The sequence below is a fragment of the Ipomoea nil genome, unplaced genomic scaffold (genome assembly GCF_001879475.1).
Source record: "Ipomoea nil cultivar Tokyo-kokei standard unplaced genomic scaffold, Asagao_1.1 scaffold0114, whole genome shotgun sequence".
Lineage (NCBI taxonomy): Eukaryota > Viridiplantae > Streptophyta > Magnoliopsida > Solanales > Convolvulaceae > Ipomoea > Ipomoea nil.
This window is the reverse complement of record NW_017616542.1, coordinates 2,458,924-2,473,645: the sequence shown is the minus strand read 5'-3', so window position 1 is coordinate 2,473,645 and position 14,722 is coordinate 2,458,924. Positions and strand designations below refer to the sequence as shown.

At 41.1% G+C, this 14,722-nt stretch overlaps 1 protein-coding gene across 1 annotated transcript; it reads left to right on the top strand.

The window, feature by feature from the left end:
* Positions 1 to 8,891: 8,891 nt before the first annotated feature.
* LOC109152296 lies at positions 8,892 to 10,588 on the top strand. Its single transcript, XM_019299943.1, has 2 exons — positions 8,892 to 9,492; positions 9,804 to 10,588. The coding sequence occupies exons 1-2, from the start codon at positions 8,892 to 8,894 to the stop codon at positions 10,586 to 10,588; spliced, it is 1,386 nt and encodes a 461-aa protein (XP_019155488.1).
* Positions 10,589 to 14,722: the final 4,134 nt, after the last annotated feature.

Sequence of the window (14,722 nt, the reverse complement as noted above, 5' to 3'; positions counted from 1 at the left end):
CCTCAACAGGAATCAATCAACGGATCACAACGAAGATATGAAACATACTCAAGCAAGGAATGGGTCACAGCCCAACAACAACAACGATGAATAACACAAGTTATCATCAATCAATCGGAAGGTACAAGCAACACACATGCTAGCATTTAGACATCAAACTAGCGTGCTTATCAACGGGGAAACCAAAGATAGTTCCGAGGAACACACAAGACACTTCACGGTTCAACGAAACACAATGTTGAACACTTAGCACGATTCAAGACACCAAAGCCCTACAAGGATTCCTACCATATAGTTCTAGACATACGAAACATCAAGAAGACACTCAAATAGTTCCACAAAAGAACATCGGGAAGTCAAAAGACCAAATACCGAGTCAAACGGACCACGGGGAACAAATCCCGGACAAACACCACCATGTACCCGCGGGTAGCGCCCCACCCGTGGTTCCGCCCGCGGGAACATATTCCCACAATGCCCGAACCCGCGGGTAGGCCGGCGGGTGGTGCACCGCCCGCCGTTCCGCCCGCGGGAACAATCCTGTACCACAACAAATCCCTTCGCGGATTTTCTTCTCCAAACACAATTTCAAGTCCAAAACATGCCAAATCTCACCCAACACAACAAAATGACTTGAATCATGGAAAATGCCTAGCAATGGCACAAAGGAACCCTAAACACAAGCTCTAATATGCATTATCACAAGACACATGCATAAACTCTCACATTTCATAGCAAAACACATGTAGAATCCAAGAAATCACATGTAGGTAAGCAAAATAGGTTTTGTAAAGCATGGGTTATCTCTTGTAGACCAAAAGACTTCACTTTACACCACAACAAGCTCCCCACAAGGCTTACTTTCCAAACCCACTTCAAGATTAAACCAAAAGATCATAAAGATCCTACCTTTAAGAAAAGACAACTAAGATGAAACCAAAAACAGAAGATGGACTTAGATCTTACCCTCCTAGATGCCCAAATAGGTGAAAGGTTGAATCTTGGTAGCAAATCTTGGAATCTTGACAAGGGTCTCAACTTGGCTTGAAGAATAAGCTACTCACCTTTCTAGAGAGAAGGTAGAGCTAATTTCTAGGAAATGTAAGGAATGAAATGAAGAAGTCTTCTAGGTTTGGTTAAAATACTAACTCTTGGTGAAAAGTCAAGAATACCCTTACTAACCTTTAGAAAGTGTAAGGAACAAGGAAACCCCCCTCAAAGCGCAAGGTACAACACAACATTAAGGTTGACTAGTCAAATACTAGTCCTTGAGTATTAAAAATCAGGATTTTAGGAATTAATTCCTTAAATAAAATAGAATTAATTACTCAATTAATCCATGGATTGAATGTGGATTTTTTGGGGTGTCACACCTATTTTCTTTGCTATAATCTTCTTCTTTGGCTCCTTCTATATGCTTGTGTCTTGATGAAATCTTCTATGATAATTATGATGTGATCTTGATGATTGATGGGATTTTATGTGTAATCTTGATGATCTTGATGATGATAAGAGAATCTTGATAATTGTGTGATGTTCTTGATAAATCTTGATTTTAAAGATAAAGTAAGATTTTGTAATTTAAATATGATTAGAGCCCTAGGTTGAATCGTGAATTTCGTATTGGGATATTCTTGGTATATTTGTGTGGGAATTCACATGTTCGGGTGTTGATTATGTTTAGAAGCCATAAGGGTGTGTTCTATGTGATTCTTGCTTTTGATCCGTTAATTGTCTACGTGGTGTCATCAATTGCGTTTAAAAGTGTCTAAGCATGGTTTCGGGTTCCACGGAGGATCCCGGGACGTATATTTTGGAAAAGAGTCAGTGGGGGGAAGGTGGGGGTAGGGGGACCCGCCACCTACCCGCTGCCCGAAGTAACGCCACCGGCAGCGGGCAGACGACTGCCCGCCGACTGCCCGCTGGGCACCCGCTGCCCGGAAGACTATCGCCGGCGGGTGGCCCTCCACCCGCTAGAATTTGCCCAATTTGGGACTTCGGCTTCCCCGTTTGATGTTCCCCCAACCCCCGTGGTGTCCCAACGGACCCCGTTTGTCGTGCATGAGTCTAGTTGATGTTTCGAGTACCGTTCGTAGGATAAAAGAGTCTCGTATATTCCATGCTAGTTGAATCGGTAACCCGTTGGCCTAGGAGGAAGATGCATGAACCCCTTAGGACTATTCTTAGTATGTGGATAATCACGCATAAGTTTATTTATACGCTTTCCCCCTTCCCAATGTGCTAATATGTGTTACTATGTGTTATGTGAGCATGATACCCCAATTTGGTTGCGATCAAATTGGTTATACACGAGCTGCAGTTCGTTATCTTGGCTGCGGTCAAACTGGTTACTCATGAGCTGCGGTTCATTCTCCTCGCTGCGGTCAGTGACTCACTTCTAGGGCTGCGGTCCACATGGGCCTCGTGTGCTATGGTCCACCGACTGGACGCGCCAGGCGGTGTGTAGGGCCACTAGCCCGAGGAATTCCATAGTCCACCGAATGAGTTGTCAGGCGCTGTGTAGGGCTATGGTCTGCTGCGATCCACCGAGTGTATGTGCCAGCGGTGTGTAGGGTCGTAGTTCCCAAAGATCATCGCCCACCGAATGATTCCTTCAGGCGGTGTGTAGGGCTTTGATCAGCTACGACCCACCGACTGAGCTCGTCAAGCGGTTTGTATGGTCGCAGTCCCCAAAAGAGGATCACAGTCCACCGACTGAGCGCGTCAGCAGTGTGTAGGGCGGTGATCCGTCGTTGAAACTATCGATGGTCTATACATTTGGCTGCGGTCAATTCCTTCATGCTATGGTATGAGGTAGGGTGCTATGGCCATGTTAGCTCTATATGCGCTAACCCTCATGTTTGGGGCATGCGATTGGTCCCGTGGCGCCACCAAAGTGTGCTTGTGTGATAAAGATATTGATTGAAAGATGATATGAATGACATGAAAAGTGACCTGTGACCTTAGATATAAATACATATGATGATGTCTTTACATGCTTGATTATGACTGTTAAATGTGCTTGTCCCTACTTGTCGAGTCTATTCCTATTTTTAAAGCTAGAGTCTCCTAAGTATATATCTTCCTGATTCAAAATGGTTTTCCTATATCTATATATATATTTACCTATATTGGATTTTAACGCGTTAGAGTAGGTTACCAGCATCATTCGCTGAACAAATATATTTGGCTTTCAGGCACAGATGATTAGCTACCGGAGCGCGCTAGAGGACCCAAGGTTTAGATAGTTAGATTCCCTTTCGGCCTGCGTGCCTTGCTTATGTAATGACAATTGTTTGAGGATAGTTTGTTAATGTAGCCTGTGCATCTGAGTTCTCCAGCTCAGATGTGACATAACACCCCAGACCCTTATGTTCAGAATACTCCATTTGGGATTAATTAATAGAATTGCTTTCATATTATAAGATTGAAAAGTTTTAAAAATTTCGGGGTGTTACAGATGGTATCAGAGCCTAAGTTCGACCCTAAGACAATACCTTTAGAATAAGATTCTAAGACTAAGGCTTGAACTTTAGAATGTTAAGCTTAAACTTCAGGTGTTTAGAAATAGGGATTTTAGGACGCGCGGTGAGATTGGGAGTTTATCGCTTTTTCTCACATACTTGTTCTTCATTCCTTATGCTTGCCCTAAATGTTGTGACATCCTTGCATACTATTACCTGCCTTGTTGCATATCACTCTTTGATTACTAACAATTGATTTTGTTTAAATTTCATACTTGTTTATTTGCTTGAACATGAAAGTTGGATTATGTTCCTAATTGATTTGTTTGTAAACCAAGTCAGACATTGCATAATAATTGCTTAACTATTTGATCAAACGTGCGTTATTTGGATATTTGTTATTTGATAAAGTATTTTGGAACTTGTAAATTTTATTCGACATATAATAGCTCACTTTCCCTAATCATAACCGACCAATTACTTTGATAATTAAACCACTAATAGCTCGATAAGTACTTATATAAGTTTGCATGAAGGAAAATTGTGGAAACGTAGCTTTAGTTAAGAATGGGGAGGATAGGGTGTGTGATCCTTATGATATGTCATTGAATGTCTCCCGTGTCCCTTGTTAGTATCATAATAATGTGATTTCTTAAGATTTCCCATGCATTTAAATCCCTTTTATTGTTCATATGAGTGTGGAATTATTTGGACTTAAATCAGTGCATTTTCGTGACTTTCCCAAAGTAATTCCTCCTTCACAGTCACGTTCCAGAGGGGCGTTGGCAGGAGGTCGACCACCCACCACGTGCCCACTTGGCGAGCTGTCGTAGGCTCCCAAATTAAAACCTTACAAACGTAGTAGCGGGAGTAAGGGTCGATCCCACGAGGAGTAACTAGTTTAACGTATGTGCTCAAATTAAAAGAAAGGGAGGGGTTTGGTATGAAAGTGATAATCAAAGTATATAAACGAATAAAGCAATGAAAACAATATATTGAAAACACTTATAATAGAAAACCTTGGTTAGTAAAGATCCACCACTGGAATTTAACACTGATCATTGATTCAAAAAGTAATTAATATGCAATTGAATATTTGTCGTGAAGTTATTTCATTTCCGTTTTCCCTTAGTTGTAGGTAACAAAAGCACACGCGGTTTAATTACCCCTAACTACTAAATAACCTAAGACAAGCGCTATAGATTTAATTTAATAGCAACAATAGGAACTAGGAAAACCGACAAACTAAATAAAACAAGCACAAGCAGTTGCATTTAATTTAGGAAAATACTCTTCCTGAAACCAATTATCACTAAGCCGTCAATAATTAGTCTCAGTTGCTACTGAATATTAGAATAATTTGTAGCACAACATTATCTAATATAGCAAATAATTATATCAAATAACTTAGAAGAATATTTAATACTGAAATGCATAAAAATTATATACCAAAATAAATAAATAATCTTACAGCATAATCAATTTCGGGGCTTCAATTCACTAAATCAAGCTAAAGAAATTAGCAACGAATGGACATTGATAACAGCTTTAAAAAATAATCGAGAAGGGAAGAATGAACATTTTACAATAAAAAACCTACACTATTTATACTACTCCTAAAAATAAACTCTAAAAATCTCCACCATCAATTTTCCTATTCTTTTGCCGTTGAAGCACTCCTCCGCATGATATCCGCACTCCTGTACAAATGAAAGAACAATTCAAACATAAAGTTTTGAATTGTTTTAATTTCACAAAGATATATGTAATATAAAATTTTCTCTGCCTTGTCTAGGGTTTTCGTCTTCCTCTAGGTTAACCTAGGTTTTCCGGCAGCAGCACACGACAGGCGACGGTTTCTTCCGGCCTGTTCGACGAGGACGATGGAGACGACTGCAGAGGATGGAGTAATCGCGGGATTGACGGAACGATGGAACGAACTCGTTCTGGAAGAGGAAGAAGCCACGCTAGTTCCGGCCGAGGAGGAGGAGGGTGAGGCGGAGCAGGCTATGGAGGAGGAGGAGACTTGGGTTTTGGTTGGGCGATTTCTAACGGAGAAGGCGATCAAATTTGAATTCATGCTGCAGGTGTTTGCATCCGTATGGCAACCGGTGCGTGGGGTTCAAATAACTGAGGTTCAACCGAAATTATTCATGTATGTTTTCTGTCATTCTACGGATATGCAGTATGTGTTAGAGGGTGGTCCCTGGGCATTCCAGAATCACACGCTAGTATGTCAACAACTTCAGCCGGGCGCAATTCCGACCGAGGTAGCTCTTGACACAGTAGAATTATGGGTCCAATGCTATGACATACCGTTTGGATATACAACGGAAAAAATTCTGGAGCAGATTGGGAATTTTTTGGGGGCTTTCGTTAGATTGGATGATCGTTTCCTCGATGCACCATGGCTAACATATTATCGGATAAGAGTTGCAATCCCGGTAGACAAGCCGATTAAGCGAATGATGAGAATGATGAAACGAGATAAAACGTATTGTTGGATCAATTTCAGGTACGAGAGGCTACACACTTTTTGTTTTTATTGTGGAATGATGGGACATTCTTATAGGTTTTGTCTAAAAGCTCGGAATGCTACCGTGCCGGTCGAATAGTTTCCTTACAATGATGAATTGAGGGCAGGGGGTGTGCGTGGCCCAAGACAGATTGGCGATGCATGGTTGGTTCCATTGGGGGGTAAGCCGAAAGGGAGTGTGAGGGAGGTGGTGGAACGGGGAATGAGGGGCGGGGTGAGAGAAGACAGAATGGAGAAAGAGGGGGGTGTGCATGAGGCAGTGTGTGCGGTGGCCAAAAGGAGGAGGGGGGTGGATGAGGGGGAGGGCGGGCGTGGGGTGAATAAGGAAGTTGGGGTGGGACATGATGTTGCAATGACAGATGTACAAAAAAACTTGCAGATGGCGGGTGCTGCGGTGCAGACCTGCCCGACCCAATGAGTACTTTGAGCTGGAACTGCCGTAGCTTGGGTAATCCACGGACAGTTCGGGAAATTGAGGACATGGTGTCCCGCAAGAAACCCGATTTTGTATTTCTGATAGAGACCAAAGTTAACCGGGATCATGCTGAGCGACTCCGGGTTAAGCTTGGTTTTGATGGTTTGTTTAATGTCGATAATTCTGGACTGAGTGGTGGGTTAGCATTACTGTGGAGGTCGAATAACACAGCAAGGTTATTGAGTTATTCTGATAATTATGTAGACATGGAGGTGAGTATGCCCGGATTTGAAAAGTGGAGAATGACAGGTTTCTACGGCTTTTCAAAGTGACCGCAAAGAAGGGATTCGTGGGACCTTATTCGTACGCTGGCAAATAAATCTGATCTACCGTGGGTTATGATAGGAGATTTTAATGATCTCTTATTTCAAAATGAGAAACGGGGAGGTAATCCGCATCCTGATGCTTTATTACGGGGATTTGGAGAGACTATTGAGGAGTGTGGATTGGCTCAGTTACCCATGACAGGATATCCTTTTACTTGGCAGAAGGGAAAGGGTACACCAAACTGGATAGAGGAAAGATTGGACAAGATTTTGGCTACACAGGGATGGAGGGATCTGGTACCTGATGCTAGTGTGCTTAATATGTTGACCCGTAAGTCAGATCATTCAGCTCTTTTCCTTGGGATTCTCAATCTTCAGAATCCCAAGGAAAGGATAAGTGGTCTAAGAAGGGGTTTTAGATTTGAGATGGCATGGTTACATGATGAAGGTTGTAGGGGTGTGGTAGAAAAGGCCTGGGAGGAAGGAAGGAGTAGAGGGTTACAGGAGTGTGTCACAATTTGTGGTGAGCGGTTAACACGTTGGGGTGGAGACCGTTTTCACAAATTCGGGGAGAGAATACTGAATTTAAGGAAGGACCAGATGCGACTTAGAGGGCGTACGGACCCGGGATCATTAGCTGAATTTTGAAAGATAGAGGACTGTTTGACTAATATTGAGTTGCAGGAGGATACATACTGGAGGCAGAGAGCCAAACAGCATTGGCTTAAGAACGCGGATGCGAACACCAAGTTTTATCACAGGTACGCTTCTCACCGAAAGAAAAAGAATTCTATTATGAAACTTAGAATAGTAATGGGGATTGGATTGAGGGTGATGCCATGAGGAATAGTATCTTGCATTATTACCGTGATATCTTTGACTCGAGTTCTCCTGTTATTAATGACAACTTCTTTGAGAGCATACAACCGCGTGTGACAGCTGCGCAGAATGAAAACCTGTTGCGCCCTTTTGATGAGAGTGAGATTAAATCTGCATTATTTTCAATGTTTCCTGATAAGGCTCCTGGGCCGGATGGGATGAACCCTGGATTTTATCAACACTTCTGGGATGTGGTGGGTACTGATGTTTCTACTTATATTGTTAATTGTCTCAATACGAATTCGTTTCCAAATAACTTGAATGAGACGAATATTATACTGATCCCGAAGAAGAAAACCCCAGAGACGATTTCTGATTATAGGCCAATTGCATTGAGTAATGTGGTATACAGAATTATGGCCAAAGTTATTACGGCTAGAATGAAGCCTTTGATGGAGAGTATCATATCTGAGTCGCAAAGTGCATTCATAGCTGGGAGATTGATAACTGATAATATATTGGTAGCTGCGGAAGTATGCCATTATTTGAACAGGAAACAATGTGGACTCATGGGTTGGGGGGCTTTAAAGCTGGATATGGACAAAGCCTACGACCGTATGGAATGGTCCTTTTTACAAGGAATGTTAATGGCCATGGGGTTTGATGGAAGATGGGTGGAATTACTAATGATGTGTGTAACCACTGTATCTTATAATGTGTTGGTGAATGGGACACGGAGTGAGCAGATAATCCCGACTCGTGGTTTAAGACAAGGGGATCCCCTTTCACCATATTTATTCATTATTTGTGCAGAAGGGCTTTCACTATTGTTGCAGCAGGCACAGGCAAAGGGAGAAATACATGGGTGTAGGGTGGCAAGAGGAGCACCTTCCATTACCCACCTATTCTTTGCCGATGATAGTTTACTTTTTTCAAGGAAAATGTGCAAGAGGCACAAGTAATTAAACGATGTTTGTCAGAGTATGAAAAGATGTCTGGTCAAGCAGTAAATTATCATAAGTCAAATATTTGTTACAGTAAAAATACACGTGGAGAGATAAGGGAGGAGGTGGCCAATATATTGGGGGTGGTGCAGGCTCCGAATTTTGGGAAGTATTTAGGACTTCCATCGTTTGTGGGCAGAAACAAGAGGGCAGCATTCTCTTATATTGAGGATAAGATAAGACAGGGGATCAGCTCATGGAATAAAAAATTGTTGTCGCAAGCAGGAAAGGAAGTTTTATTAAAAAGTGTAGCCCAATCTATGCCTACCTTTTCAATGAGTGTTTTTTTTACTGCCTATGACTTTATGCACTGCCATTGAGCGAACCATGAATCGTTATTGGTGGAGATCCAAGAATGAACAAGGTATACATTGGAAGGCATGGGATAAACTATGTATTCCAAAGAAGTATGGAGGGTTGGGATTTAAGGACTTACATGCCTTTAATCTTGCCATGTTGGGGAAGCAAGGGTGGCGTATTCTGACACAGCCGCAATCATTAGTTTCGAGAGTTTATAAGGCCAGGTATTATCCCACTAATTCTTTCTATGAGGCATGCTTGGGTAATAACCCAAGCTTTTGTTGGCGGAGTATTTTGGCAGCTCAGGAGTTAATTTGTGGGGGTGTGAGGAGAAGAATTGGGAATGGTAAAACAAATTTAATTTGGGACCACCCATGGTTACATGATGAAAACCACCCGAGGATACAAACAGAAAAACCACCCCAATTGGCGCAGGCAAAGGTGATGGGACTAATGGATCAACAAACTAGAACTTGGGATCCGGATATTCTCACAGATATTTTCATATTGGAGGATGTGGAAAGAATTAAAAAAATACCTGTGTCACTTGATTATGATGATTTGTGGTACTGGTATGGGGATCCAAATGGTGAATATTCAGTCAAGAATGGGTATAGGAGACTAGTGGGTAATTTCTCCCAACCACTAGGGACCTTTGATAAATGGAAGATTTTATGGAAACTCAAAATCCCACCAAGGTGGAAGACATTTCTATGGAGAGCTCTGAATAATATCTTGCCCACCACAAACAATCTACTTATAAAGAGGGGGATATTGATCCAACATGTGCTATGTGTGGAGCATCACATGAGGATATAGTGCATTCCTTGATCACATGTGGCTATACAACAAACATTTGGGCACAATCTCACATTCCAATCCCCAATAGTGTCACAAATGTTTTCAGTGATTTGTTTAATGATTTGATGAATATTTTAGATGATAATCAGATTATTTATGCAGTGGCAATTCTATACTACATTTGGCGTGCGAGGAATGGGGCTGTTTGGGACGCATGTTTGTCCAGGCCTCAGAAAGTAATTGCGATGGCGTCTTCAGCTGTACACTCGTGGAGAATTGCGCACCCGACGCATGTACAATTGCAGGCCGATGCGGCTGTAGTGGACCACGGTGGAGCGCCAACTGCACTGCTGCTGAATGCCGCAACCAATACTGCCGAACCGGCAGTGAACGGCCTGCTGCCTATGACCAGCGCTGTGATGATGCCACACGAACACCAACTGCCACAAACAATTGCGCCACACGCGGATCCCCTCAAGTGCTACGTCGACGCGGCGTACGACCCACAAACGAACAAGGCGGCGGCGGGTGCTATTATTCTAGATGCGCAAGGAGGATATATTTCCGCAATGACCACCCCTATATCAGATTGTTTTACACCACTAATGGCGGAGGCTCTAGCGTGCAAGGAAGTATTGTCATGGTTGAGAGATCGCGGTATAAACTCTATCCAGCTCTTCACAGATTGCTTAGTACTACAACAATATCTATCATCTACGACTCAATCATCACGGTCTTACTTGGGCTATGCCATTGATAGCTGCAGGACTAGTATGTTGACTTTTGAGAATTGTTTAATTCGACATGTTCCTATATTAGATAATTATTTAGCTCATACTTTAGCATCTATTGCCGTTACTCAGACGACAGTTATGTATTCGGACTCAGGTCCACCAGCTGCTATTTTTGCATATTTTGAATAAATGCCGTACAGACTCCTTTCAAAAAAAGAATTGTTTTAATTTCATGCATGCATATGTAATATTATATTTTGCCGTATAAAGTTTTGTAATATATATATTTAGAATGCATATGCAAACAAATACGTAGGCTAATATATATATTGGTGTTTTATATATTATTTATTATATATATAATTTATATATTATATATTATATATAAAAAGAACTAATTATAAGAGAATATTAAATAACTAATGTAAAATTATTATAAAGATTTACCTAAAATATGAGTGTAAAATATGCCTACCAAATTCCCCCACACTAGAACGTTTGCTTGTCCTCAAGCAAAAATATTATTTACGAAATAAAAGTAAAAGAAATTTCCAAAGCTCATAACACATCATGAACAATCTGAAGCACCCTGCAATTAATAAGGTAGCACCCCTGTCTGAAAATTGAGAGAACTAAATAAGTAAGCCCTTACAGGAATATCACTCATCAGTCAAGTGTTTGATGGGTATAAATTTCACTCAAGTTCATTCCTATAAAATTGCTCTATCATAGGCTTGCATATCTTCTCAATCGCCACTACAATAGCGATGCATGACACAAATCATAAGGACTTTTCACAAGTTGTAATGGGGCTAGGGTTAAGGTAGGGAACATTTTTGGAAAGTAACTTAAACAAAAGCTTTCAAACTAGAGGAGCAAATAAATACAAACAAACCAAGATCCTCAATTCCCGTTCAAAAATACATCATATTGAGGTTCCAACATGACTATCATTCTCAAGGGTATAGAACTCTTCCTCAGTATTACCAGAATTTCCACTTGCTTCATTTATAGAAGTAACTTCAACTCAAAACCAATTGCTGATTCTTTCTCATTTTCTCATAAATTTTCAAAAATATTTTTCTTTCAACATATATTCATCATTTCTCCCATTTTTTCATTTTCTCAATTTCCATATAATTTTTTTTGTAATCATGAACTGTCTTCGTTTTTTTTTTTTTTTTTTTTTTTCATAGAAGACCAACGACAAATTAGCAATGAAGATACAACCGCCTCACTCTCAATCATCTTAACAAAAGTAAGTGATCTCCCCCACACTTATTCTTCACAATATCACGCTGATTACAAGAATAATTTAAAATTTGCTCCACTAGTTATTCAGCTGGGTGAAGGCATTATTTTTAGATATAAAAGGCTTGTAATGTGGTTCAAAGTAAAGAAAAGAATGACCATAAAGCACAAAGTGAGTTAACAAATGGGAAATAAATCATTGGACAAACCGGTTATTTGACTAGAGAGGCTCAAAATCAAATAATGGTCTTAATCACACTTGAATCATGCATGGTCTAATTAGCTCTAAAAGAAAATCAAGGCAAGTTCTAGAGAAACAAAATTATGGAAGAAATCACACAATAGAAGAAAATAGACCGAAGTGTCAGTCAATGGCTCAAAACACTCACAGGTTTATTGCTTACTTAATATACCCACTGCATATCAAACAGGAAATGCTAACAAACTAATCATAACTTGCCAAACTATTTATTCAATCATGATATGAATTCAAAGAAAGGAAAAATATAATAATTTTTCAAAGTAATACTTATTTTGCATAAAATACTAGTAAAATATTTTTTTTTTGAAAGTCTTTTTTTTGTTTAAATTTTGACAGAAGCAAACAAATAATTAAACTAAATTCCCTCCCCCACACTTTGTGACACCCCAAAAATCCACACTCCAATCCATGAATTAATTGAGTAATTAATTCTATTTCTCTTGAGGAATTGATTCCTAAAATCCTGATTTTTAATACTCAAGGACTAGTATTTGACTAGTCAATCTTTAAGTTGTGTTGTACCTTGTGCTTTGAGAGGAGTTCCCTTATTCCTTACACTTTCTAAGAGTTAGTAAGGGTATCCTTGTCTTTTCACCAAGAGCTAGTGTTGTAATCTAAACCTAGAAGACTTCTTCATTTCATTCTTTACAATTCCTAGAAAAATATCTCTACCTTCTCTCTAGAAAAGAAGAGTAGCTTGTTCTTCAATGTAACACCCCCCGAAACACGTCTTAAAGACAAGTCTTAACACATGCAGATTAACAACAAAACACTAGCACTTCGGAAGATAAAAAAATAACTGGATAAAAGGAATCCAAAACGGGGTGTTATGCCACGTATACCACACTAGATATACGCTACGGCGACAATCTGCAAGTGCAACACTATCCCAAAAACAACAAACTAGAACAATCTAAAGACATTGGCACACAGGCCTCAACAACACTGTCTAAAGATACAGGTGCTAAGCTACCGGCTCTAGACATCGCGCTCGACTATGCATCACCTGAAAGATACAAAGATAAACATCGGGGCGACGCCCGGTCAGCGAAAGATGCTGGTAACCCACCAATACCGTTAAGTATCATAAATAGGTAGATATATAATTTGAAAACCATTTTCGAAACGGAATACATATATATAAGTCAAAAGCCAAGATCAAAAGACAACACAAGACTCGCCACTCACAAGGATAAAACCGGGAACACATCCCAACCACAAAGATTAACCACACACAAGGATAAAGACTCACCCACCGGCAACACATGCCAAAACACCACACCACAAGTCTCCGTGACTACACATGTCACGAGAGAAGAGAACTCACCACAACAACGGCTTCACAAGCCCTCGTGACATCACACATCACGAGTTGATATGCCTTCCTTATGCCCTGTTCCAACCTTATGGCTACCCCCAACCTTGTACCTTCGGTGCCAACCATTACCTCCAGAAAACCCCTGTACAGCCAAGTCCAACCTTATTCCGCCGGACCGTCGTCCCCCACCTACAGACCACCAACGAAAACCCACCAATTCACGGCAACACATGCCCGGATAACACAATGTTATCCCCCAAACACGTGGACTCAGCCACAACTCCATGAAATCACGTCACGGCCACCACGAGGACCGCTGCAATACCTTGGTGACTAGTGTCCCATACCACTAATCGTGTAATCCAGGTAGAGCCACACACGCACCACCACTCACACGAAAGTCAAGAAACGGATTACAACGAAGGTATGAAACACACTCAATCAAGAGACAGGTCACCACCCATCGACAACAACGACGCTAGCATTAAGATAATAACTAGCAAGCTTAACAACGAGGAAACTCGAGATAGTTCCGAGGAACACACAAGACACCACACGGTTCAACGAAACACAATGTTGAACACTTAGCACGATTCACAACACCAAAGATCCTACATGGATACCTACCATAAAGCTCTAGACCTACGAAACATCAAGAAGACGCTCAAATAGTTCCACCAAAGAACAACGGGTGGCCAAAAGATCAAAGACCAAGACAAACGAATCACGGGAAACAAATCCCGAACCAACTCCACCGTGTTCCCCGCGGGTGGACCCACGGGTAGTGCCCCACCCGTGGTCCCGCCCGCGGGTACACAACCCGCAGGGCACACGTTCCCCGCGGGTAGGCCGGCGGGTGGTGCCCCGCCCACCGTTCTGCCCGCGGGTACGTCCCTGTACCACAACAAATCCCTTCGGGGATTTTCTCCTCCAAACACAAATTCAAGTCCAAAACATGCCAAATCTCACCAAACACAAAAAAATGACTTGAACCAAGGAAAATGTCAAGCAATGGCACAAAGGAAACCTAAACACAAGCTCTAGATATGCAATATCACAAGATAAATGCATAAACTCTCATATTTCATATCAAAACACAAGTAGAAGCCAAGAAATCATATATAGGTAAGCAAAATAGGTTTTGTAGAGCATGGGTTACCTCTTGAAGACCAAAAGACTCTTCTTACACCACAACAAGCTCTCCACTAAGCTCACTAGCCAAACCCACTTCAAGATCAAACCAAAAGATCATAAGAAAAAGACAACCAATATGGAACCAAAAAGACTAGACAAGCTTAGATCTTACCCTTCTAGATGCCAAAATTGAGGAAAGATTGAATCTTGGAAGCAAAACTTGGAATCTTGACAAAGGCTTCTATTGGCTTGAAGAACAAGCTATTCTTGTTTTCTAGAGAGAAGGTAGAGATATTTTCTAGGAAATGTAAGGGATGAAAAATGAAGAAGTCTTCTAGGTTTAGGTACAAGACTAGCT